General features: G+C 36.1%; 2 protein-coding genes across 2 annotated transcripts; one reads left to right on the top strand and one right to left on the bottom strand.

Moving 5' to 3' along the window:
• Positions 1 to 35: 35 nt before the first annotated feature.
• Positions 36 to 5,342, bottom strand: LOC103830403 (homeobox-leucine zipper protein GLABRA 2). The gene is made up of 9 exons (XM_009106180.3): positions 3,870 to 5,342; positions 3,490 to 3,749; positions 2,691 to 2,808; positions 2,030 to 2,584; positions 1,831 to 1,935; positions 1,202 to 1,595; positions 849 to 1,120; positions 677 to 763; positions 36 to 587 (listed from the first exon to the last, which is right to left on the bottom strand). The coding sequence occupies exons 1-9, from the start codon at positions 3,945 to 3,947 to the stop codon at positions 204 to 206; spliced, it is 2,253 nt and encodes a 750-aa protein (XP_009104428.1). The 5' UTR covers positions 3,948 to 5,342; the 3' UTR covers positions 36 to 203.
• Positions 5,343 to 13,273: 7,931 nt separating this feature from the next.
• Positions 13,274 to 18,626, top strand: LOC103830401 (golgin candidate 5). The gene is made up of 20 exons (XM_009106179.3): positions 13,274 to 13,429; positions 13,535 to 13,756; positions 13,899 to 14,788; positions 14,873 to 14,944; positions 15,067 to 15,141; positions 15,207 to 15,321; positions 15,485 to 15,546; positions 15,638 to 15,685; positions 15,858 to 16,142; positions 16,212 to 16,271; positions 16,344 to 16,427; positions 16,531 to 16,596; positions 16,686 to 16,784; positions 16,866 to 17,084; positions 17,170 to 17,284; positions 17,364 to 17,584; positions 17,895 to 17,954; positions 18,028 to 18,141; positions 18,224 to 18,298; positions 18,381 to 18,626. The coding sequence occupies exons 2-20, from the start codon at positions 13,609 to 13,611 to the stop codon at positions 18,387 to 18,389; spliced, it is 2,817 nt and encodes a 938-aa protein (XP_009104427.1). The 5' UTR covers positions 13,274 to 13,429; positions 13,535 to 13,608; the 3' UTR covers positions 18,390 to 18,626.
• Positions 18,627 to 18,775: the final 149 nt, after the last annotated feature.

Here is an 18,775-nt window from a genome sequence, read left to right as displayed (position 1 = left end):
AGTTCTCTCAGTTTTCTCTTTCCTGTCGAGTATGATGCTCTTAATGCTTGCAGCATAAATATTTGGATAATAGTATGGTTGCAGAAAGACAGCATGTTTTTGTACAAAAAAACTTAATGCACTGCTATACATTATCATATACTTTATATAGGTAAACAACATCTCCATAATAAACGTGACACATGATGTGAGTTATTTTATCATCAACAATCTTCGATTTGTAGGCATCTCTTAATGTTGTGCAGCGTGACAGAGACGAGGTTTGTGACTGATTCCACAGACTCCATATTCAGCTTTGCTGCCGGAGATTGGTTGACGAGCGTTTGGAGGGCCATTGTGAGCAGAGACCCTCCTTGTGTGTTTCTGTCTGCCTCTTGTGCAGACGAGATTACCAGTTGTCGTGATTCTACTCCATCAGGTATGATTGAGAATCCACAAGGGAGGATTTGGATGTTGCTTGGATCATGTCCTGCGATCACCATCTGTGTCGTGTTTATATCTACGGGAGCGTATACAACCACCGACTCATATGAGTTTGTGCAGCTGTCTTGCAGCACCCATGTGCTCTTTTCTCTCGATTTCACTGTCTGGAATTTTTGAGGATACAATTATAAAAATTTAGAATATATATATATGGAAGTCAAGCAGACAAACTGAGCTGACAAAATAAATATACCTGGATAGACACTGAGTTGCCTCTATCTTGTCCCTTGGATAAGCTTACAATTGACTGAACATGAGCCCCGTTTGACAAAGCATCCCACTGTTGATATAGATATATGAGTGGAATCAAAACGGTTGTACATTGTTGATTGTATGTAAGTGTATATGTGGATTTTAGAAGGTACCTCATGGCGACGAGTTTCATCTCTAAAGAAATCAAAGAGAAGAGTAGGAGAAACAGGTAACCAGAGGGAGGAAGAAGCGCAAACTATGACTCCGGTAGGCTCTCCAGGATCATGGAGGTTTTTTCTGGATGAAACTCTCATGTCTTGTCCAGTTTTGGTGGTGATCTTGTTCCACTGATGGTAGCTAGAAGCAGCAATGGCGCGGTAGAAACTTTGTGTCATCCTCTGTGCCATCTTGAGTACGCTCTTTCTCCCGGCCAGCGTTGTAACCCCTAAGATGATAATAATTTGGATTAATTAATCTGGGAGGAATGCAAAAAGAAAAAAAAAATAGAGAGAGTAAATGGACTGACCGAGAGAGTCCTTGGTGGGGACGTTGGTAGCCATGAAGAAGACAAGTCGTTCGCAGTGGAGCTGAAGGGTGGCGACCCAATGTTTAGCACCAAAGGCCAAACCGGTGTTGACAAAAGAGCGGAAGAGAGGCTGAACCGTGGAAGCAGACAAGTCAAGATGCTCCACCCAAGTGACCTTGGAGTGGCCGTTGGAGGTGTCCTCGATGATGCACCCTGAAGGGCGCTTCCGACATCTCAGCAGTGAACCCTCCTTCTCTGCGTTGTTGTCCTCCTCCATAGAGACCGATACATCCACGATGGCCCATTTCTCAGGGCTCAGCTGGCGGCAACTTCTCACAAAGTAGACTTCTCTTGTTGGGACAACTGGAGTGAGCAGCTGCATCTCCCCAAACATCTGCCAATATTAACAATATAAGACAGCTTAGGGCATCATGATTTTAAGCCATAATTTTAGTTGTATATAGGGCATTATAAAAAAATTTATAAATAACAAGGACATACAATTTTAAGTGAGTTTAGGGCATAAAAAAAACTTGAAGATGTTAGACCGGCACTGATAATATATTAGCTCACTTGTCTTCATTAATATGTTCTCACTAAATATATAAATTGAGATTATCAGTACTAACCAACTGAATGGCACCGTCGATCCTGGAAGGCCCTTCACCCTGTCGAATTACATCAACCGTAACCGCCTTTGAGATCAAACATGCAAACATCTCTTTCCATTGCTCCTGCACGACACACACATCAATATTTTAATTTGCGTTTCTACTTAACGATGTGTGTAAAGTATATATTCAAATGAAATAAGTAAAAAAAAAGTACCACGTCCATGAAACTTTGGGCAAGTTTATGTGCGTCCATAAACACGATACCCACATCTCGGGAGGCTTCAATGGTTTTTCTTCCATGAAATGAAGAGGTCTGATCTTGAGGAAACTCCTTGAGATACTCATCGTAGTTAAGAATCTCACGGCCAGTCTCAAGGCTGCGGAGCCACAGAGGTTCACCGGAGGTGGCCATCTTCTGAAGTTCAAGGGTGGCTCGGTTGGCAATCTCCACGATGCGGGACTTCTCGAGGGCAAAGACCCCCGTGTAGAGTTCGAGTGAGCCAACACGGCGCTGTTGATCATCGGAGCATGAGGCCTGAAGGGGATAGGGAGTCCGTCCGAGAGCCGCACGAAGCTTGTCAAGTTCGGCTTTTAGTTTGGTGTTTTCAAGGAGGAGATCATCGGGGCTTCCTGCTCCTCCTCCTCCTCCGCAGTTGAGGCACGAGGAGGAATTAGCCTTGGAAAATGACTCTCTCATCGCTTTGTTTTCCTCTCTCAGCTTCTCTAGCTCCGCTTTCAGCAATGAGTTTTCGTGTCGTTCTTGAATAGCCTGTATTTATGTTTTATTTTAGTTATAACTATATTTGTTTTCGACCTTTTAAAATACATATCATCACGAATAGTAGCTTAGCTAGCTAGATGATACACATATGTACCTTGATCTGGGTGCGGCGGTTTTGGAACCAGAACTTGACTTGGCGAGGAGCTAGTCCTAATTGCTTGCTCAGCTGCTGTCTTTGCTTCTCGTCCGGATGAGGTGTTTCTTTGAACAGCCTGCATGCAACCTCATCAAATTCACATTCCGACCTTTCCAAATTTCCATCATTGTTCAGATATACATCTAACCATTACATTTTTTTTTGTATTCTAAAACATGAAACTCTTAGATATGCTGCAAATGAACCCTAACTACCTATACATATAGCGCTCTCGATCGGCTTTAATTATGATCGAATGAAACAGTTTAACAATATGTCCAACCAAAAATCAAATCATGTACGGAATAAGAGAGAGGGAGAGAGAGAAACAAAGTGTAAGCATGTGCAAACATTGTAACTAAACATCGGCAATATATTTGTCCATTACATGAAATATGCCCTCTCTATATACATAGGGCATGATGATCGATGACTAGTAGTACTCATTAGCGTATATGTATGTGGAGACGTGGTTATATACATTAAGTAAACATATATATTAGGGAAGAAAGTTGAGATAAAAAAATTTTCATCAAGTTGAGATAATTTATAATCATCATATTCATATATGAAATGTATATACATATATAGAGTGTGTTAACATGAACAAGTACGCACAGAGAAGCAAGACCAATGTAATGAATGTTTTTGTTATGAAACCCTAATATCAAATAATGGGAATACCTGAATCGTCATATTCATGTGTGAATTAAATATATGTAGAAAAGGTTACTAGTCAAGGGAAGAAAGAACATACGCTTCCATGTGTCTAATCTGATCGGTGGTGTGGCGATGATACTTCTTCCTCTTCCTCTTGTTGCCTTTGTTTCCTGCACCATCCTCTTCTTCCTCTTGATCGTCCTCACCCTCCAAATTGTCCTCTGATCTGGATCTCGTGGGTCCCGAGTTCTCGCTGCTCATCTCCACCGTCCGATCCTCATCGTCAGCTACTCTTCTTCCCAGAAAGTCCTCCTCAGGGTTCGTGCTGCCGGAGGATGCATTCCGAAATATCCCAGCCTTTTATACATATAAATCACCATTAAAATGTAAACTTATACAATAATGTATATGTATAATACAGTATATGAATCAATTTATATGATTTGTGGGAGTAGAAGTTAAAGAAAGTATACGTACGAGAGAGAGGGAGAGGGCTGGAGAGGAGAAGAAGTCTTTGGTGGGTTGTTTCGATGACATCTCGACGGCCATTGACATAAGCTCCGAAATCTTAATTTGCTTTATCTTCCCTCTCCTCCTTCCTTCTATTTATATTAATCTCTATATTTGTTGTTTTTATTTATTATTTTATACCAAAATGTACTCTTATATTACATATACAGATAAGGCTATATATATTCCAATTATGTAAACGGTCGTTTTTCAGATATTTCTCTATTGCTTGACTTTTAGGTGCTTCATTTAATTATAATTTAACCCTTTCTTCCTAGTTATATACTTATGCATATATATTCTCACCATTTAGTTTACAATTATATTCACACTTGATTACTTTAAAACATGGCCAGCTTATACATCACTGCAGCCATTGATGTACATTATTTTCGAAAAATAAATATTAGATATGTTCGTATGAGAAATTCGGTTGTGAATTTGGAAAATATCCGTTCCTATATAGATTTAATTTTGTTAACAAAAAAAAAATTGTTAACAAAATGTTCGAATTACTTCTGCACCGCACAAACGATTGAAAATTAGGTATTTGAACATAAGTTTGCCATTACTCATGAAGTTAATCGTTTTAAACTACATAATTAAGTTCATATAAATTACTGTAGACAGGGAGTAGGAATGAGAATAAGGGGTTGCATGATTTAAGGGTATACAAACAAAGACGAACTTCTCTGTCTCTTCTTTAATTGAATTGAATTACATGTGTAGAGAGTAGAGAGAGAAAAGACATATGCATATGTCAGGTCATTGTTTTAAAATAAAAATAATAATAATGGCTAGGTAAAGAGAGAGAGAGTTGACTGTTAGATACTGGGATAGACTCAACTAACTTTAAGCACCTAATTCTCCAACCGCATTTTCTGCTTTCTTCTTTCCTCCTTAATTACCATCATTACTCCTAATATTATGACTTCTATTTCTTTATTAGAGATATTGTAATAGTTATAGGATTTATAATTTGTACTATCTATTAATATGACATCTTCTTTCAAACAACATCCAAGTAACTTGCGTATACAGAATGCAACATTACATCTCTATATTTTGTTCTAAAAACGTATCTATATATAAACTTGGTTGCAACTATAAAGCAAGTAATTGCGTGAGCAAGGAAAATTAAAAAAAACATTGGTAGAGAGAACAGGATAATAGTATCAGAGTACTTACATGGAAACCTTAAATGCCTTGTGCTCTGTAACTTATTTATAATAATGCTAATAAATATTCCCTGAATCTCAAACTTACATGCTTGTAGAGTCAAGCAGTGTGTAGTACTCCGTAATAAACAATAGTACTAGTAATTAGGAGTAGCTAATAATTAATTGTGAAGGCCGGAGAAGAGTTGTTGAAAGCTAAAAGAATAATAGATGACGTGAGCAGGGACATACAATTTGCAAGGGAAAGATAACGGGAAATCGGCCAATTCCTACGTCAACAGAGCCCAGCGGTCCCGATCAGTACATGAACATATCAGCTGTGCAAATACATACATCAACACTTAGTTAATTCAAATTTCATAAACGAACTAACAAAATACGGTTTTTACATATATTGACCAATTTACTGTTAGGCAGACGTAACAGAATATGAGCTGTCGCTTAGCTGTCTGTCATACGTGGAATCGAACCCAGGTTAGCGCACTGACTCTTTGATCACTCAACCACTGGGCCAAGTTTGATACATTGATTTTATCTCCTCTTAATTTCTATTTATACCATGGTAAATCATTTTTCTGTTTTTTTCCTTCCTGTGTATGTTTTTATTATCCAAAAAAAAAGAATCTCTCAAATGTTAGTTCCTAATTTAAAAAGCAAGTGGTTTAGAAATTATTCAGTAAAACATAAAAGATGATATTGTTTGGCAATAAAAAACAAGCCTTTGAAGTTCTTGTTCTGTCAACTAAATATAATCACAAACCAGCAATATAATCAAGATCGTTTCTTGTCTATTACATAAGTTTTTTGGTCTCAGTATGCTCTTCAAACAAATATTATCACAAACCGGCAAATGGAGTTTTTTTTTTTTGCTTTGAAGCAAGTAATGAATCATGGAATGACAGACATTTAAAAGATTTTGGAAAAATTTGGATGAAAAGTCAAACAGTCAAACAGGGAAAGAAAAAAAAGAAATATGTGAATGACATATCTGTATAAGTAAAAACCAATTGCGACAATAAACAATGATTTGGGTTTGGCACAATGGTTTCTTCTTGTGATGGATATTGCTCACACCCGGGTTCGACTCCCCTCTTAAACCATATTTTATTTTTTATTTATTAATTTATTAATTATTTAAAAACGTAAAAATCCACGTAAGCGGTACATAACGGACAGCTCAGATTCTGTTATGTTTGACTAACGGATAATTGGTCAATGTATGTAAAAATCGTATTTTGTTAGTTCGTGTATAGAATTTGAATTAACTAAGTGTTGATGTATGTATTTGCACAGCTGATATGTTTATGTACTGATCGGGACCGCTGGGCTCTGTTGACGTAGGAATTGGCCGATTTCCCGAAAGATAACTTGGGGTTATTTTGGGTGGTCAACGAGAGGGAGAGAGGGCATTGACGGATCGTTACTCATTAATTTCAGTGACCTTAAAAGGAAATGAATGCTCTTAATGGGTTTGCCTCCAACCCCTTTCCATTTCCTCCAGCCTCTCTTTATTACTTAATCACCATGCACCTAGACTTACATATGATACTCTACATCATCATCTTTCATTCTCTCTCTCTCTCTCTCTCTCTCTCTCTCTATATATATATATATATATATATATATATATATATACAACGCCACCTAAGTACATGCATGTGAATATGTGATTCACTTGACATGTTAATTTGATTATCTTATTATATAAAATGAAAAGATTTGTACAGTTTAAAACATTAATATATCGGGGATATGCGACATCCATGACATATCGCACAGGTTGTTACTTCATTACTTGCGTATATATATGTTATTGTAACCATCGTTCAAACAAAGTAGAGTACGTACGTAAATGAAACCCACCCCTATACGTACGTTAATAGAGGAAGGTGTAGGGAAGGGAACTGTTTAAGGTGTTAATTATTAATTACATTAATTTATATATACATATAGAGAGAGGATGTGTAGTGGCAATTAAGATGGAGAAGCAATTATCAAAAGCTTTCATCAGATTAATTTATATTTTCTTCCTCTACTATTCTCTTTGTTAGTCGTACGGCCGATTGAATTGTTAGTTAGGAAAGGTAGATAGATAGCAAATGTATAATAGAGGGAAGCAACCATAACATTTACGTTTACCACATTCTCTTTAATTAATTAACGCCTAACCTATCTATATATGTATCCTTTCTCTATTACTTTCAATTACTACTTAGGATTTTGGGTAAAAGTTTCCCTTTCCACGATAAATCTCTTACACATGTTGTCAAACTCCAAAGGCAGTCCGTTTTTTTTTGGGGTTTTCTTTATTCAGGGCGAAAGAAATCAACAAACTTTGGAAGTGTGCGTAGGGCCTACCGAACCAATTAATACAAACGTCTAGCTTGGTTCATGCAACTGGCTATATTTTTTTTTCTGGTTTTAACAACTGACCATCCTTTTTATTTACATCCTTACAAATTACTACAATCCATAAAGAGAATTGACCCGCCAAAATATGTTCTCACACAAAAGCAAACGTGTTATGCAAATGTGACACTGAGTGTTCAAACGTGTGAGGAGAGAATGGTGTCATAGGAGATTGTGCCAGCTGATAAAGACTGTGAAGACGACCTGCTAACTTTATTTATTAGTACAATGCATTTGATTCACTTTTATACAAGATAATTCATAAATACATATATGTCAAACGTTCCTACTATTCTTGCTACTTCCAACTACAAAACGAAAGATGGATAGTTAGTTGCGGACAATCAGATGAAACTAAATTAAGACACGATATTGTGACAGAGCTAGCTAACCAGCTACTAGCCAATGAGTACGTACGTACCATATATATTGAGATACACCATAAATTAGATCTCGCACATTTTGCCATAGGAATCTTACATAGAAAAAAAAGATCATTATATTTAGGGAAAATTCTCAAAAATATGTGAAGCAATTTTTATTTTCATAGTACATATTGGTGGAGATTATTTCTTCTTTTACTGTGATGATATCGCAAATTCCCACGGGGATAAGACATTTGATATCAAGAAGATACTCGTTCAAAAATCACTAAAGAAGAAGAAGAGAAATCGACCAAAATAAACCTTATACTCTTGGACCCAACATATCGGATTTGGGTGAACAATGATCTGACTGGTAGCTAAAAACCCTAGTTTCTCTATTTTCATCGGACAACTCACGTGTTTTATGGACAATATTCCCTTTTAAATTAAATAAATTAAATATTTTGAGGGTAAAATAAAGTTTTTCTAAATAATAATATATAATTTAAAAATGTATGAAACTTTTGAGAATTTAAGTATAAATCAAATAAAAACTATGCCACATATATTATCCGTACATATATCAAAGATCAATAACATAATTCAAATTTAAATCCTAAAATTATTTTGCTTACACACGTGGCTAAGTGTATCGAGTTGTCCCTATAGTGGATCCGATTGGTAATGGTTGTACCATTAAAAATTTTGCTGTAGAAAAAAATCTATAGACTTTTAATTGTGTTTTTAGATTAGATTGCTCTACAAAAATTGCTGTGAATATTTGATTCTATAAAACACTTGTACAACTGTAGGTTATTTCAAGAATTGTGATTTTAATTTTTTTATTAAAACTTAGGGGTTGATTGGCAAGTGCTTTAGAAGTGTTGTAAGATCTTTTTACAGCCCAAAATTTTGCCAATCATACTTTGTAAATATTTTTTAAAGCTACAAATTTTTCTTTCCTTTTTATTTATTTTTAGCTGTGGAAAATCATAAACCTAGAGCATTTATTTTTTGCTTTAGAAAATTTGTATGTAAGTCAGTGAATCTTTTTAAACATATAGTTGATATTCTACATCAAAAGTATCTAGAGCCACAACAAAAAAAAATCTACAGTTTTATTTCTAAACCAAAAATATAAAGCTACAACTTCTTCCAATCATTCCCTTAATTGATGTGAATTTAGTGTTGTAGAAATAAACGAGAGTATTTATAAATTTGGTGTAATTGCTTACCGACTTTTAATATTGCCCATGTTGATTTATTAAACTATATTTCTAATTTTTATTATGTAACTTTTTTCTCGGGTAAAAACAGTTTATAGATCTGCCACTAAGAGCTTGATTGGTTTCCCCGCTACCACCCGCAAACGCAGTTTTTGCGATTGGTAGCGGTTGACAGCGTTTTGAAACAATCATACAAACCGCTACAAATCGCTTCAAACCGCTCTGAACCTCTTAAATTCAAAAGCTGGTTCCAGCTAGCGTTTGCGGTTGCGGGAGGATAATTTTTTTTTTTTAAACCATATAAATACAAAAATAAAAATATTCAATAAATTTTTTAAAATGGAATTATAAAAATACTAAAATATATCTATTATATTTTAATTAATATTATAAAATTTTAAAATAAAAATATTTTTCTATAATTTTAAAATTTTAAAACTATAACTTTGAAAATATAATTTATATATTTATTATAATATTATGATTTTTGATATTTTTATAATTATATAAAATATAAATATTGTTAATTTATTATTTAACCGCTACTGTATTTGGTATTTAACCAATCATTAATATCCCGCAAACGCACCAATTTCTAACCGCAGAACCAGTCGTACAAATCTCTTAAAAATGCTAGAAACCGCAACCACCCGCATCCGCAAACGCTCGCAGCCGCAACCGCTGCATTTGAACCAGTCAGGCCCTAAGTGTAAAATACATGGTGATTAAGCGGTTTAAGCTAAACCAAGATTAAAAGCCAACTAGAACGAAAAGAAAGAAAGCTGTAAAATGATAAACACCAACGCTCCAATCGCATATTGGATGAAGAACTTGAAAGTTGAAACCTTCCATGATAAATAAGTATAGCAATTATATTTAACCAAAGAAACCTGAGCTTCAAACCGGAAAACATCGTTCTTACTTTGATCACCATGTATATGATTTCAAGTTAGTTTTAAAATGTCTCCCTAAGTGAGGACTTTGTCTTCGAAGAACTTGTTTATGTCGGCTTAGATTCTGGAGAAATCCTTTATTTCCTCCGTTTTTGTTATCCGATCAATGTTTCTCTCTGTTGTAAAATACTTTGATCAATATCTTCCTCGGTGAAAAAGAAGATCTGCCCCTGAGTGTATCAACCCATTCACTGGCACTACTACAAACGATAACCATAACATGTATATATATACATAATGTTTGGTTTAGTGTCTCAACTCTCAACCCATCCACTACTAGTCTACAAATGATCATGGTAACCATAACACGTATATATATTGTATAAATTGTTATAACTCATAACTATTATTAACCGTCCGTTTATACACGAGTTTAACTCTGTGATTGTCTTTGCGTGGGGAAATCGGCTAATTCCTACATCAACACAGTCCAGCGGTCCCGATCAGTACATAAACACATAAGCTGTGCAAATACATACATGAACACGTAGTTAATTCAAATATCATACATGAACTAACAAAATTTGGTTTTTGCATACATTGACCAATTATCCGTTAGTCAAACGTAACGGAATCTGAGCTGTCCGTTATATACCATTACGTGGCCTTTTACGTTTTTAAATAATGAATAAATTAATAAAAATAAAATAAAAGATGGTTACAAGGGGGAGTTGAACCCTGGTTTGAGTTATACCCATCACAAGAAGAAACCATCGTGCCAGACCCAACCTACAGTTTATAGTCCCACTTGTTTCGTATTTATACAAATATTTCATTCACATATTTCTTTTTTTTTTCTTTCCATGTTTGACTTATCATCCAAATTGTTCCAAAACAAATTCAAATACTTTTTTGTTCTCTTTTTCCTTTTCTCGTGGAAAAAATCATTTTTTGTATATTCAAAACAATAAAATAAAATAATATATATTATTAAAAAAGGTTACGTACGTTGGAATTGTCTTCTACCTTTATTATCTCTTTGTGAATTTCTATTTTTAAAAGATAATATTTACTTTTAATAATCAACCCGATAAACAAAATTTCAAATGTCCATTACAAGCTTAAATTGAACAAAACAAAACTAATTCAAATTTTGCACGTCTAATTTCGTTCAACTACCACACCGGCGCGTTCCGCTAAACCGATCTATAATACTTAGTAAAATCAATTCCCTTTTTGAACTAGTTCATTCTCTTGTTGAAATCTTTAATTTGCTTTTGTTTAAATTTTGAGTAAATTTTTTTTCAGTTTCCAGTAATTGTAAGAGAACGATCTTTCGATCTCTTTCTCACAAAAATATAGTAAAGCTAGAAATAACTTCAATGTATGTGATCCCTTTTTAATAATATATATTATTATTTTATTTTTTTGAATATATAAAAAGGTTATTTCTTCCACAAAGAAAAACAAAAAAATATTTGAATATTTTTTCATTTTGTTTGGATGATAAGTCTATTTTCTGAACAATTTGGATGATAAGGTCTACCACAAAATATATATATATATATATATATATATATATATATATATATATATATATATGTATATATATATATATGTGAATGAAATATCCATTAGGTATAAATAGGAAATCATTGGGAGTACAAATAATAAGTCTGCCTTGGCACAGTGGTTTAGCATGTGTTGGATATTGCTTAGATCCAGGTTCGATTCCCCCATCTAACCATCTTTTAATTTTTTTAATTAATTTATTCATTATTTAAAACTGTAAAAAGCCACGTAAGCAATATATAACGGACAACTCAGATTCCGTTACGTTTGACTAACGGATAATTGGTCAATGTATGCAAAAACCGAATTTTGTTAGTTCGTGTATGAAATTTGAATTAACTACGTGTTCATGTATGTATTTGCACAGCTTATGTGTTTATGTACTGATCGGGACCGCTGGACTGTGTTAATGTATGAATTAGCCGTTTTCCGTCTTTACGTGCGCGTATACATGCTATATATATAATTAATCTTCTTTTCGGGAATTCAAATAGAAATACAAAATGAAGATGCAATCGTTAATATATACGACAGTGTCCTAAAATAAGGTAGTGACGAAATGTATGTATTTATCAAAACATATCAAGTATCAACAAAGAAGTTAAATAACAGCTAGAGACAAGCATCAGATCATGATCCCCTTTTTCCAGTGTGAGAGAAAAAAACTAGCAGTGATTTGTAATGAATATTAAAGCCACCGACAGAGTACGTATAGTTGAAGAAAACAAACAATCCGGATTCGTACTGGAAAAGACTAACGAAAAAACATATGGTGAATAGGGAAGATGTGGCTGGGCCTGCGGTTATTATCCGAACTGATCCTTCCAAACCGAACCGAACCAAAAAATTCGGTTTGAAGGTTTGGTTCAGTTCGGTAACTAAAAAAATTAGATTTTTGATTTGGTAATTGGTTAGTTTGACTTTTAATTTTTTTTTACCAAACAATATCATTCTTAACCAAATTCTGAATTAAACTAACCAAAATCCGAATTGAAATAATCAAATTTAGCGAAATCTTTAAATTTTATTTATTTAAATCAAAACTTAACCGAATTCAAAAAATTCACTAGAAAATTCTGAAACTGAACTAACCGAATTCTTTTTACTTCGGCGAGATTTCGACCGATCCGAACTAACTGAATTCCAAAACTAATAGACCTGAACTAACAGAAAAAAACCGAACCTGCATGCCTAGATGTGGCTATATATAGCCTAGTTCGATAAAAAAAAGAGAGGAAGAGCAATGCAATTTATCCAGAGAGAGTCGCTGGAAACACTCAAAACGAATATGCATGTTTGCGAGCCTTAGTGGACCGGTTTGCTTGCTGCCCAAATTAGTGGGCTCATATAGGCCGTGTTACTTTATAAGCTGGATCTTTCTGGTTTCCATTAGTGTAATTGGGTTTTAATTGGCGTATTCTATCAAAAAAACAAAACAATTCGTCAAGTAAATAAATGATAATCCCTCTCTTACTAAAAAAATCATATTATAGTTTTTTCACACATTTTAATAAAACACATTAAATTTACATAACTTTTTATGTTTATTTTTTTTTCACAATTTTAAATCAATAAAAAATCAAGTAGTGCAATTAAGTTTTTTTGAAATTTGCGATTAGTTAATAAAACATGTATTAAAAATGTAAAAAATGAATCTTTTTGAAATAAAATTTTTCTCTAAAATATGAATCTTTAAGAAACGGAGGAGGTACGCTTTAGAAAAAAAAGAAAAGTAAATAAATGATATGAAAAGCTAGAACGGCGCCGTTTATGACACCAGCTCGTGGCACCAGAGGAGAGAAAAAAAAAAAAGAGAGTTGGATTTGGATCTAAATTCGATCACGACGCATCTCCTAAGCTCGCTCTTTCTGATCCCAATATCAGGTAGGCAAATATTAATAAGGAGATGCTCACCTCGATTGAATCTCTTGCATTAATGATTGATTCACCTTATTGATACGTCTCTCAATTTCGTAATTTTGAGCTCAGGCGCTTGAGATGGATCTGATCCGGTGGTGATTTGTGAGATTCACGTCGAACGAACAAGTTTCAGATTCGTGGAGATGGCTTGGTTCAGTGACAAGATTTCTCTGGGAGGATTCCCGGATCTCACAGGGGCAGTTAATAAATTCCAGGAGAGCGTTAAGAACATCGAGAAGAATTTCGATAACGCCCTTGGCTTTGATGACAAGTCCGAATCTGCCGGTGAAGGTACCTTTTGATCGATCTTCTGTTGCAAATAATGATACCATTTTTGGATTGTGTTGAGAGAATTTGCACATGCCTTTGGATTCATTCGTTTAGTTTCTGATAGAACATGGATCTATTTTTCTTTGTTTTCTTTTTAATGTAGCTTCAAGTATGTGGCCACCTGTAATGTCCTTCATGGGTAACACCTCTGATGAGAAACTTGATTCATTGGAAGACTCTGCCAGCTCAGAAAATCCACCTCAATCCGAAGAAGAAGAAAAAGAAGAAGGATCTGGTAAGGTAGCTACTGAACAAGCAGTATCAGTTGAAGCAAATAAAGAAACAAATGTGTCAACAGAAGCTGACCAAGCAGAGGTTCCTGAGGTAACAGAGACTGTTGCTTTAGATCCCAAAGATGGTGAACCTGAATCTCAGATGGCTCTAGAAGATTCTTCAGGACATTCGGTTCAACGTCCTGGTGACACGAGTAGTTTAGAACCTGATGAGAAGCAGGAATTGGCAGCTGCTTCAACAGAGTCACCCAAGTCCGAAGATGCTGGATCAGAGGCAGAGGAGGCTATGCCTGAGGAGGATGCTGGAACAAATGAAGTTTCTCTAGGAAATAACGAAGCTGTTTCCTCTCCTGTGATTGCTGATACGGATGAGACAAACAATGATCAGGAAAGCCAGAGTGAAAATCTGGAGAAGAGAACATCGTCTGTAAATGTTGAAGTTTCACCTGATACAGATAATATTAACAGGGTAGAGCCCTCTGATGCTCAACTGTCTTTAATTACTGAGTCGGCTGGTTCTGCTAATGAGTCTTCTGTGCTGAAGAGATCTCCTTCAGATGAAATTTCAGAGAGAGTTGTAGATTTTGTTTCTCGTGAACTGGATTCAAGACTTGATGGTAGTGAATTAATTGACAGCCAGCGTTCGAGCTCTGCAACAAATGCTTCTGACTCTGCTGATGTTATTATGGAATTAGAGAAGACAAAAAAGGAAATGAAAATGTTGGAAAATGCACTGCAAGGTGCTGCAAGGCAAGCTCAGGTACATCTTAAGGTTTCCATCATAGGGTTGTTCTACAGCTATGGTGCTTCTAGACCAATTTTTTATGGTAATTTGTTTTTACAGGCAAAGGCTGATGAGATTGCAAAGTTAATGCATGAAAATGAGCAGCTAAAATCTGCCACTGAGGATTTGAAGGTACTAGAGAGTACGCTGAAAGTTCATGTTTAATTAGATGAAATGTTGATTATCGTACTCATTTTTCCTCCTTTGTGTTGATTCTTAACCTAAATTCTTATACCCTTTGTGCTCTGAAACAGAGGAAATCCAATGAAGCTGAAGTTGAGTCTTTGCGAGAAGAATACCATCAGAGAGTTGCTACTCTTGAGAGGAAGGTATATTTTGCTATTTTGGTTCTTCTTTTTCCTTATAAATATACCTTCATGGTTCATCTTTCTAGGTTTACGCACTCACCAAAGAAAGGGATACACTTAGAAGAGAACAGAACAAGAAAAGTGATGCTGCGGCCCTTCTGAAGGAGAAAGATGAAATAATAAATCAAGTTATGGCTGAAGGTAAGCAAACCTTTTGGAATGCTTGGGATCATGGATTGTAATTTCGGTGCTAATTGTTAATGGTTTAATGCATCCCGAGAGCGAACTGTAACTGTTTGAAAAAATGAAAGGAGCTCATTTTCTACTCAACTTGAGCCTTTGATGTTAATGCCCGTCATTTCAGGCGAAGAGCTTTCGAAGAAACAAGCTGCTCAAGAGGGTCAGATCAGGAAGCTGAGAGCTCAGGTATGTAACGAATGCTTACACCTTTCACTTTTACTAGTACCATCAATCTCATTGCTTCTTCTCTCACCTGCTTATTTTGTCCGCATGTTAGATTAGAGAGGTGGAAGAAGAGAAGAAAGGACTGATCACAAAGCTTCAGGTAATTGATGTCGCGAGCGATGCTTTTGTTGTTTCACTATGTGATTAACGATGGAAACACCTTGGTGGGCTTGTCTTGTTAAAGCATTGTTCAAAATGTATCTTCTTGATAGGCATGATAAATATCTAAAAGAACAAAACTTTGGTGTCTTGTTTTTTCTGTCATTTGTCAGTCTGAAGAAAATAAGGTAGAGAGTATTAAAAGGGACAAGACAGCTACAGAGAAGCTGCTGCAAGAGACCATAGAAAAACATCAAGCCGAACTTGCTTCTCAGAAAGAGTATTACTCGAATGCATTAGCTGCAGCAAAGGAAGCTCAAGCATTAGCGGAGGAGCGTACCAACAATGAGGCGAGAATAGAGTTAGAGAATCGTCTAAAGGAGGCCGGAGAGCGGGAATCTATGCTAGTACAGGCGCTGGAAGAATTGAGGCAAACCTTAAGCAAAAAGGAGCAACAGGTTTGATCAAATTCGGGACATTTACTAACGGGATCACATTCGGTGATATTTGTTATTATTTTGTTGCAGGTAGTGTTTAGGGAAGACATGTTCCGCAGAGAACTTGAAGACCTTCAAAGACGTTATCAGGTAAATCAAGACGTTTTGGGATGAATTAATAGCTCCGTGTATTTATGCTTTCTAAACTAAATTGTCCTGTAGGCTAGTGAACGAAGGTGTGAGGAATTAATCACCCAAGTTCCTGAGTCTACAAGGCCTCTCCTAAGACAGATTGAGGCAATGCAGGTAGTAGCTGATCCTTCTGGGGTTTTTGGAGAAGGTTTTCTGAGATTAAAAACTTTAAAATAAAATATGTAACATTACATGCTTCTTATCTGATTGACTGTAGGAAACTACTGCCAGAAGAGCAGAAGCTTGGGGTGCTGTAGAGAGAACTTTGAATGCCCGACTGCAGGTGTTTTGAACATCACTGCTATAACGCTCATATTCAACTATATATTTCTATGTCTCTTATCGTTTTGTTCAATTTCTACGAATATTCAGGAAGCAGAAACTAAAGCTGCCACAGCTGAAGAGCGAGAGCGCTCTGTGAATGAACGCCTCTCTCAAACCTTATCAAGGATTAATGTTCTAGAGGCCCAGGTTTTCTATGATCCTTGACTCTGTTCTCATCAGTGTCACGTTTTTTCTCTAAATGCTAGCTTACCCGGTTCTCCTATCCAGCTTTCATGTCTTAGAGCAGAACAAGGCCAGTTAAGTAAGTCGCTCGAGAAGGAGAGGCAAAGAGCGGCAGAGAATAGACAGGAGTATCTGGCAGCTAAGGAAGAAGCAGATACCTTAGGCGGTCGAGCAAACCAACTTGAAGTGGAAATCATGGAACTGCGGAGAAAACATAAGCAAGAGTTGCAAGAAGTGCTGCTCCACAACGAGCTTATTCAAAAGGTGATACATAGTTTTTCAGACACTTCTTTGATTAGTTAAAAAAAAACCCCGATGAATTTTCTTTACATGGCGAAAAAAATTTCAGGACCTAGAAAGGGAGAAGGCTACCCGTTTGGATCTTGAAAGAACTGCCCGTATCAATTCCTCGACAGCCTCTGAACAGCTTCCCATATCAAGGCAAAATTCTACCTATGAGAATGGTATGATGCATCTCAATATGGTTTAATAGTCAATAATCCAGGCCTTGCGCATCTGTGATATTTTAAACCGTGTCATCAGGAGGCTTGCAAAGAAAGCTCTCAAGCGCAAGCAGCCTTGGCAGCATGGAGGAGAGCTATTTTCTGCAAGCTTCGCTTGATTCGTCAGATAAATCTTCTGAGAAGAGAAGCATGCCTGAAGCAACTATGAGTCCATACTACATGAAGAGCATCACACCGAGTGCTTATGAAGCCACACTTCGACAGAAAGAGGGTGAACTTGCTTCTTACATGTCCCGCTTGGTAGGTGTAAAAAGTATACAACTTGTTCATTTCTGTGTAGCTCCATTGGTAGGCTTTTGGAAACTGGCGTTGAAATGGGAATTAGGTTCACATCAGTTTGTAATCTCAGACCCCACCGTAATCTCAGAACCCACCTTGGATAGGTTAAAATGGCGCACTATGGATGCTGGGAAATTACCGTTGTTTTATAAGCTGGTTTAGATTGTTTAGCTCTAATTGTATAGGCTTGTTCTTAGTATCTATCATCCCCTAATTTAGAATCTAACTGTAAAATTTTAACCTACTCTGGTGGAATATTGTCCTGCAACAGGCGTCAATGGAGTCTATCCGAGATTCCCTAGCTGAAGAACTAGTCAAAATGACCGCAGAGGTACCTATATGAGAGTTTCAGAGTTGTTTTATTAAGGATGTGACGTCTAATATTTTGGTCACTGTGGATGTAGTGTGAGAAATTAAGAGGGGAGGCGGATAGGGTGCCGGGCATAAAAGCAGAGCTGGAAGCACTAAGACAAAGGCATGCGGCTGCTCTGGAATTGATGGGTGAACGAGATGAGGAGGTAAGAGATGTGAATAAATTACTTGTAGCCAGCAATAACAGTGGTAGGCGTAATAATGATAAAAATGTGGGTTTGGTGGTAGTTGGAGGAACTTCGAGCGGATATAGTGGACTTGAAGGAAATGTACAAGGAGCAAGTGAACATGCTGGTGAACAAGGTAAGTCAAACATACACCAAAGTTTAGTCAAATTGTTTGACAGGCTCTCATGGTCTCAAGGGGTTTGTGCATTTTTTAACAGATCCAATGAGAAAGCAACAAAGTGTTGACAGGCTCAGGCTCATGTGTAGGACCATCATCCTTGTTTCCTCCTATTGGCTATACCACCGACCAAAGGCCCTACATTGCTTTTATTTTTTTTTCTTTCTTTTTTCTTCTCAGAAAAGGGTTTGTAAAACAAAGTATTACTGCTCGAACTAAAGATTTTTGTTACTGTGTTTATTCGTAATTATTTGGAGACAATGTAAAAGTGCCTCGTTCTTTGAGAGAGAGTTGACTCGATTCATTTAGTGGCTTCGTTAAAGAACCATAGTATATCATCAATTAACAAAAGCTTGACTCGGATGAAGCTCAAAAAACTATGATTCGAAAGAAGCTTAATAAGCTGAGAGATGTCGCAATCAGGAAAAGATGATA

Source organism: Brassica rapa, chromosome A07, assembly GCF_000309985.2.
Source record: "Brassica rapa cultivar Chiifu-401-42 chromosome A07, CAAS_Brap_v3.01, whole genome shotgun sequence".
Taxonomy (NCBI): Eukaryota; Viridiplantae; Streptophyta; class Magnoliopsida; order Brassicales; family Brassicaceae; genus Brassica; species Brassica rapa.
The sequence above is the reverse complement of the archived record's forward strand: the minus strand, read 5'-3'. Positions and strand labels throughout refer to the sequence as shown.

Coding starts and splice junctions, on each gene's coding strand:
- LOC103830401 (XM_009106179.3), top strand. CDS start 13,609: ATGGCTTGGTTCAGTGACAAGATTTCTCTGGGAGGATTCCCGGATCTC. Junction 14,789..14,872: donor GTGCTGCAAGGCAAGCTCAG/GTACATCTTAAG, acceptor TTGTTTTTACAG/GCAAAGGCTGATGAGATTGC. Junction 17,955..18,027: donor TAGTCAAAATGACCGCAGAG/GTACCTATATGA, acceptor CTGTGGATGTAG/TGTGAGAAATTAAGAGGGGA.
- LOC103830403 (XM_009106180.3), bottom strand. CDS start 3,947: ATGTCAATGGCCGTCGAGATGTCATCGAAACAACCCACCAAAGACTTC. Junction 3,750..3,869: donor CAGCCCTCTCCCTCTCTCTC/GTACGTATACTT, acceptor TATGTATAAAAG/GCTGGGATATTTCGGAATGC. Junction 1,936..2,029: donor CCCAAAGTTTCATGGACGTG/GTACTTTTTTTT, acceptor TGTGTCGTGCAG/GAGCAATGGAAAGAGATGTT.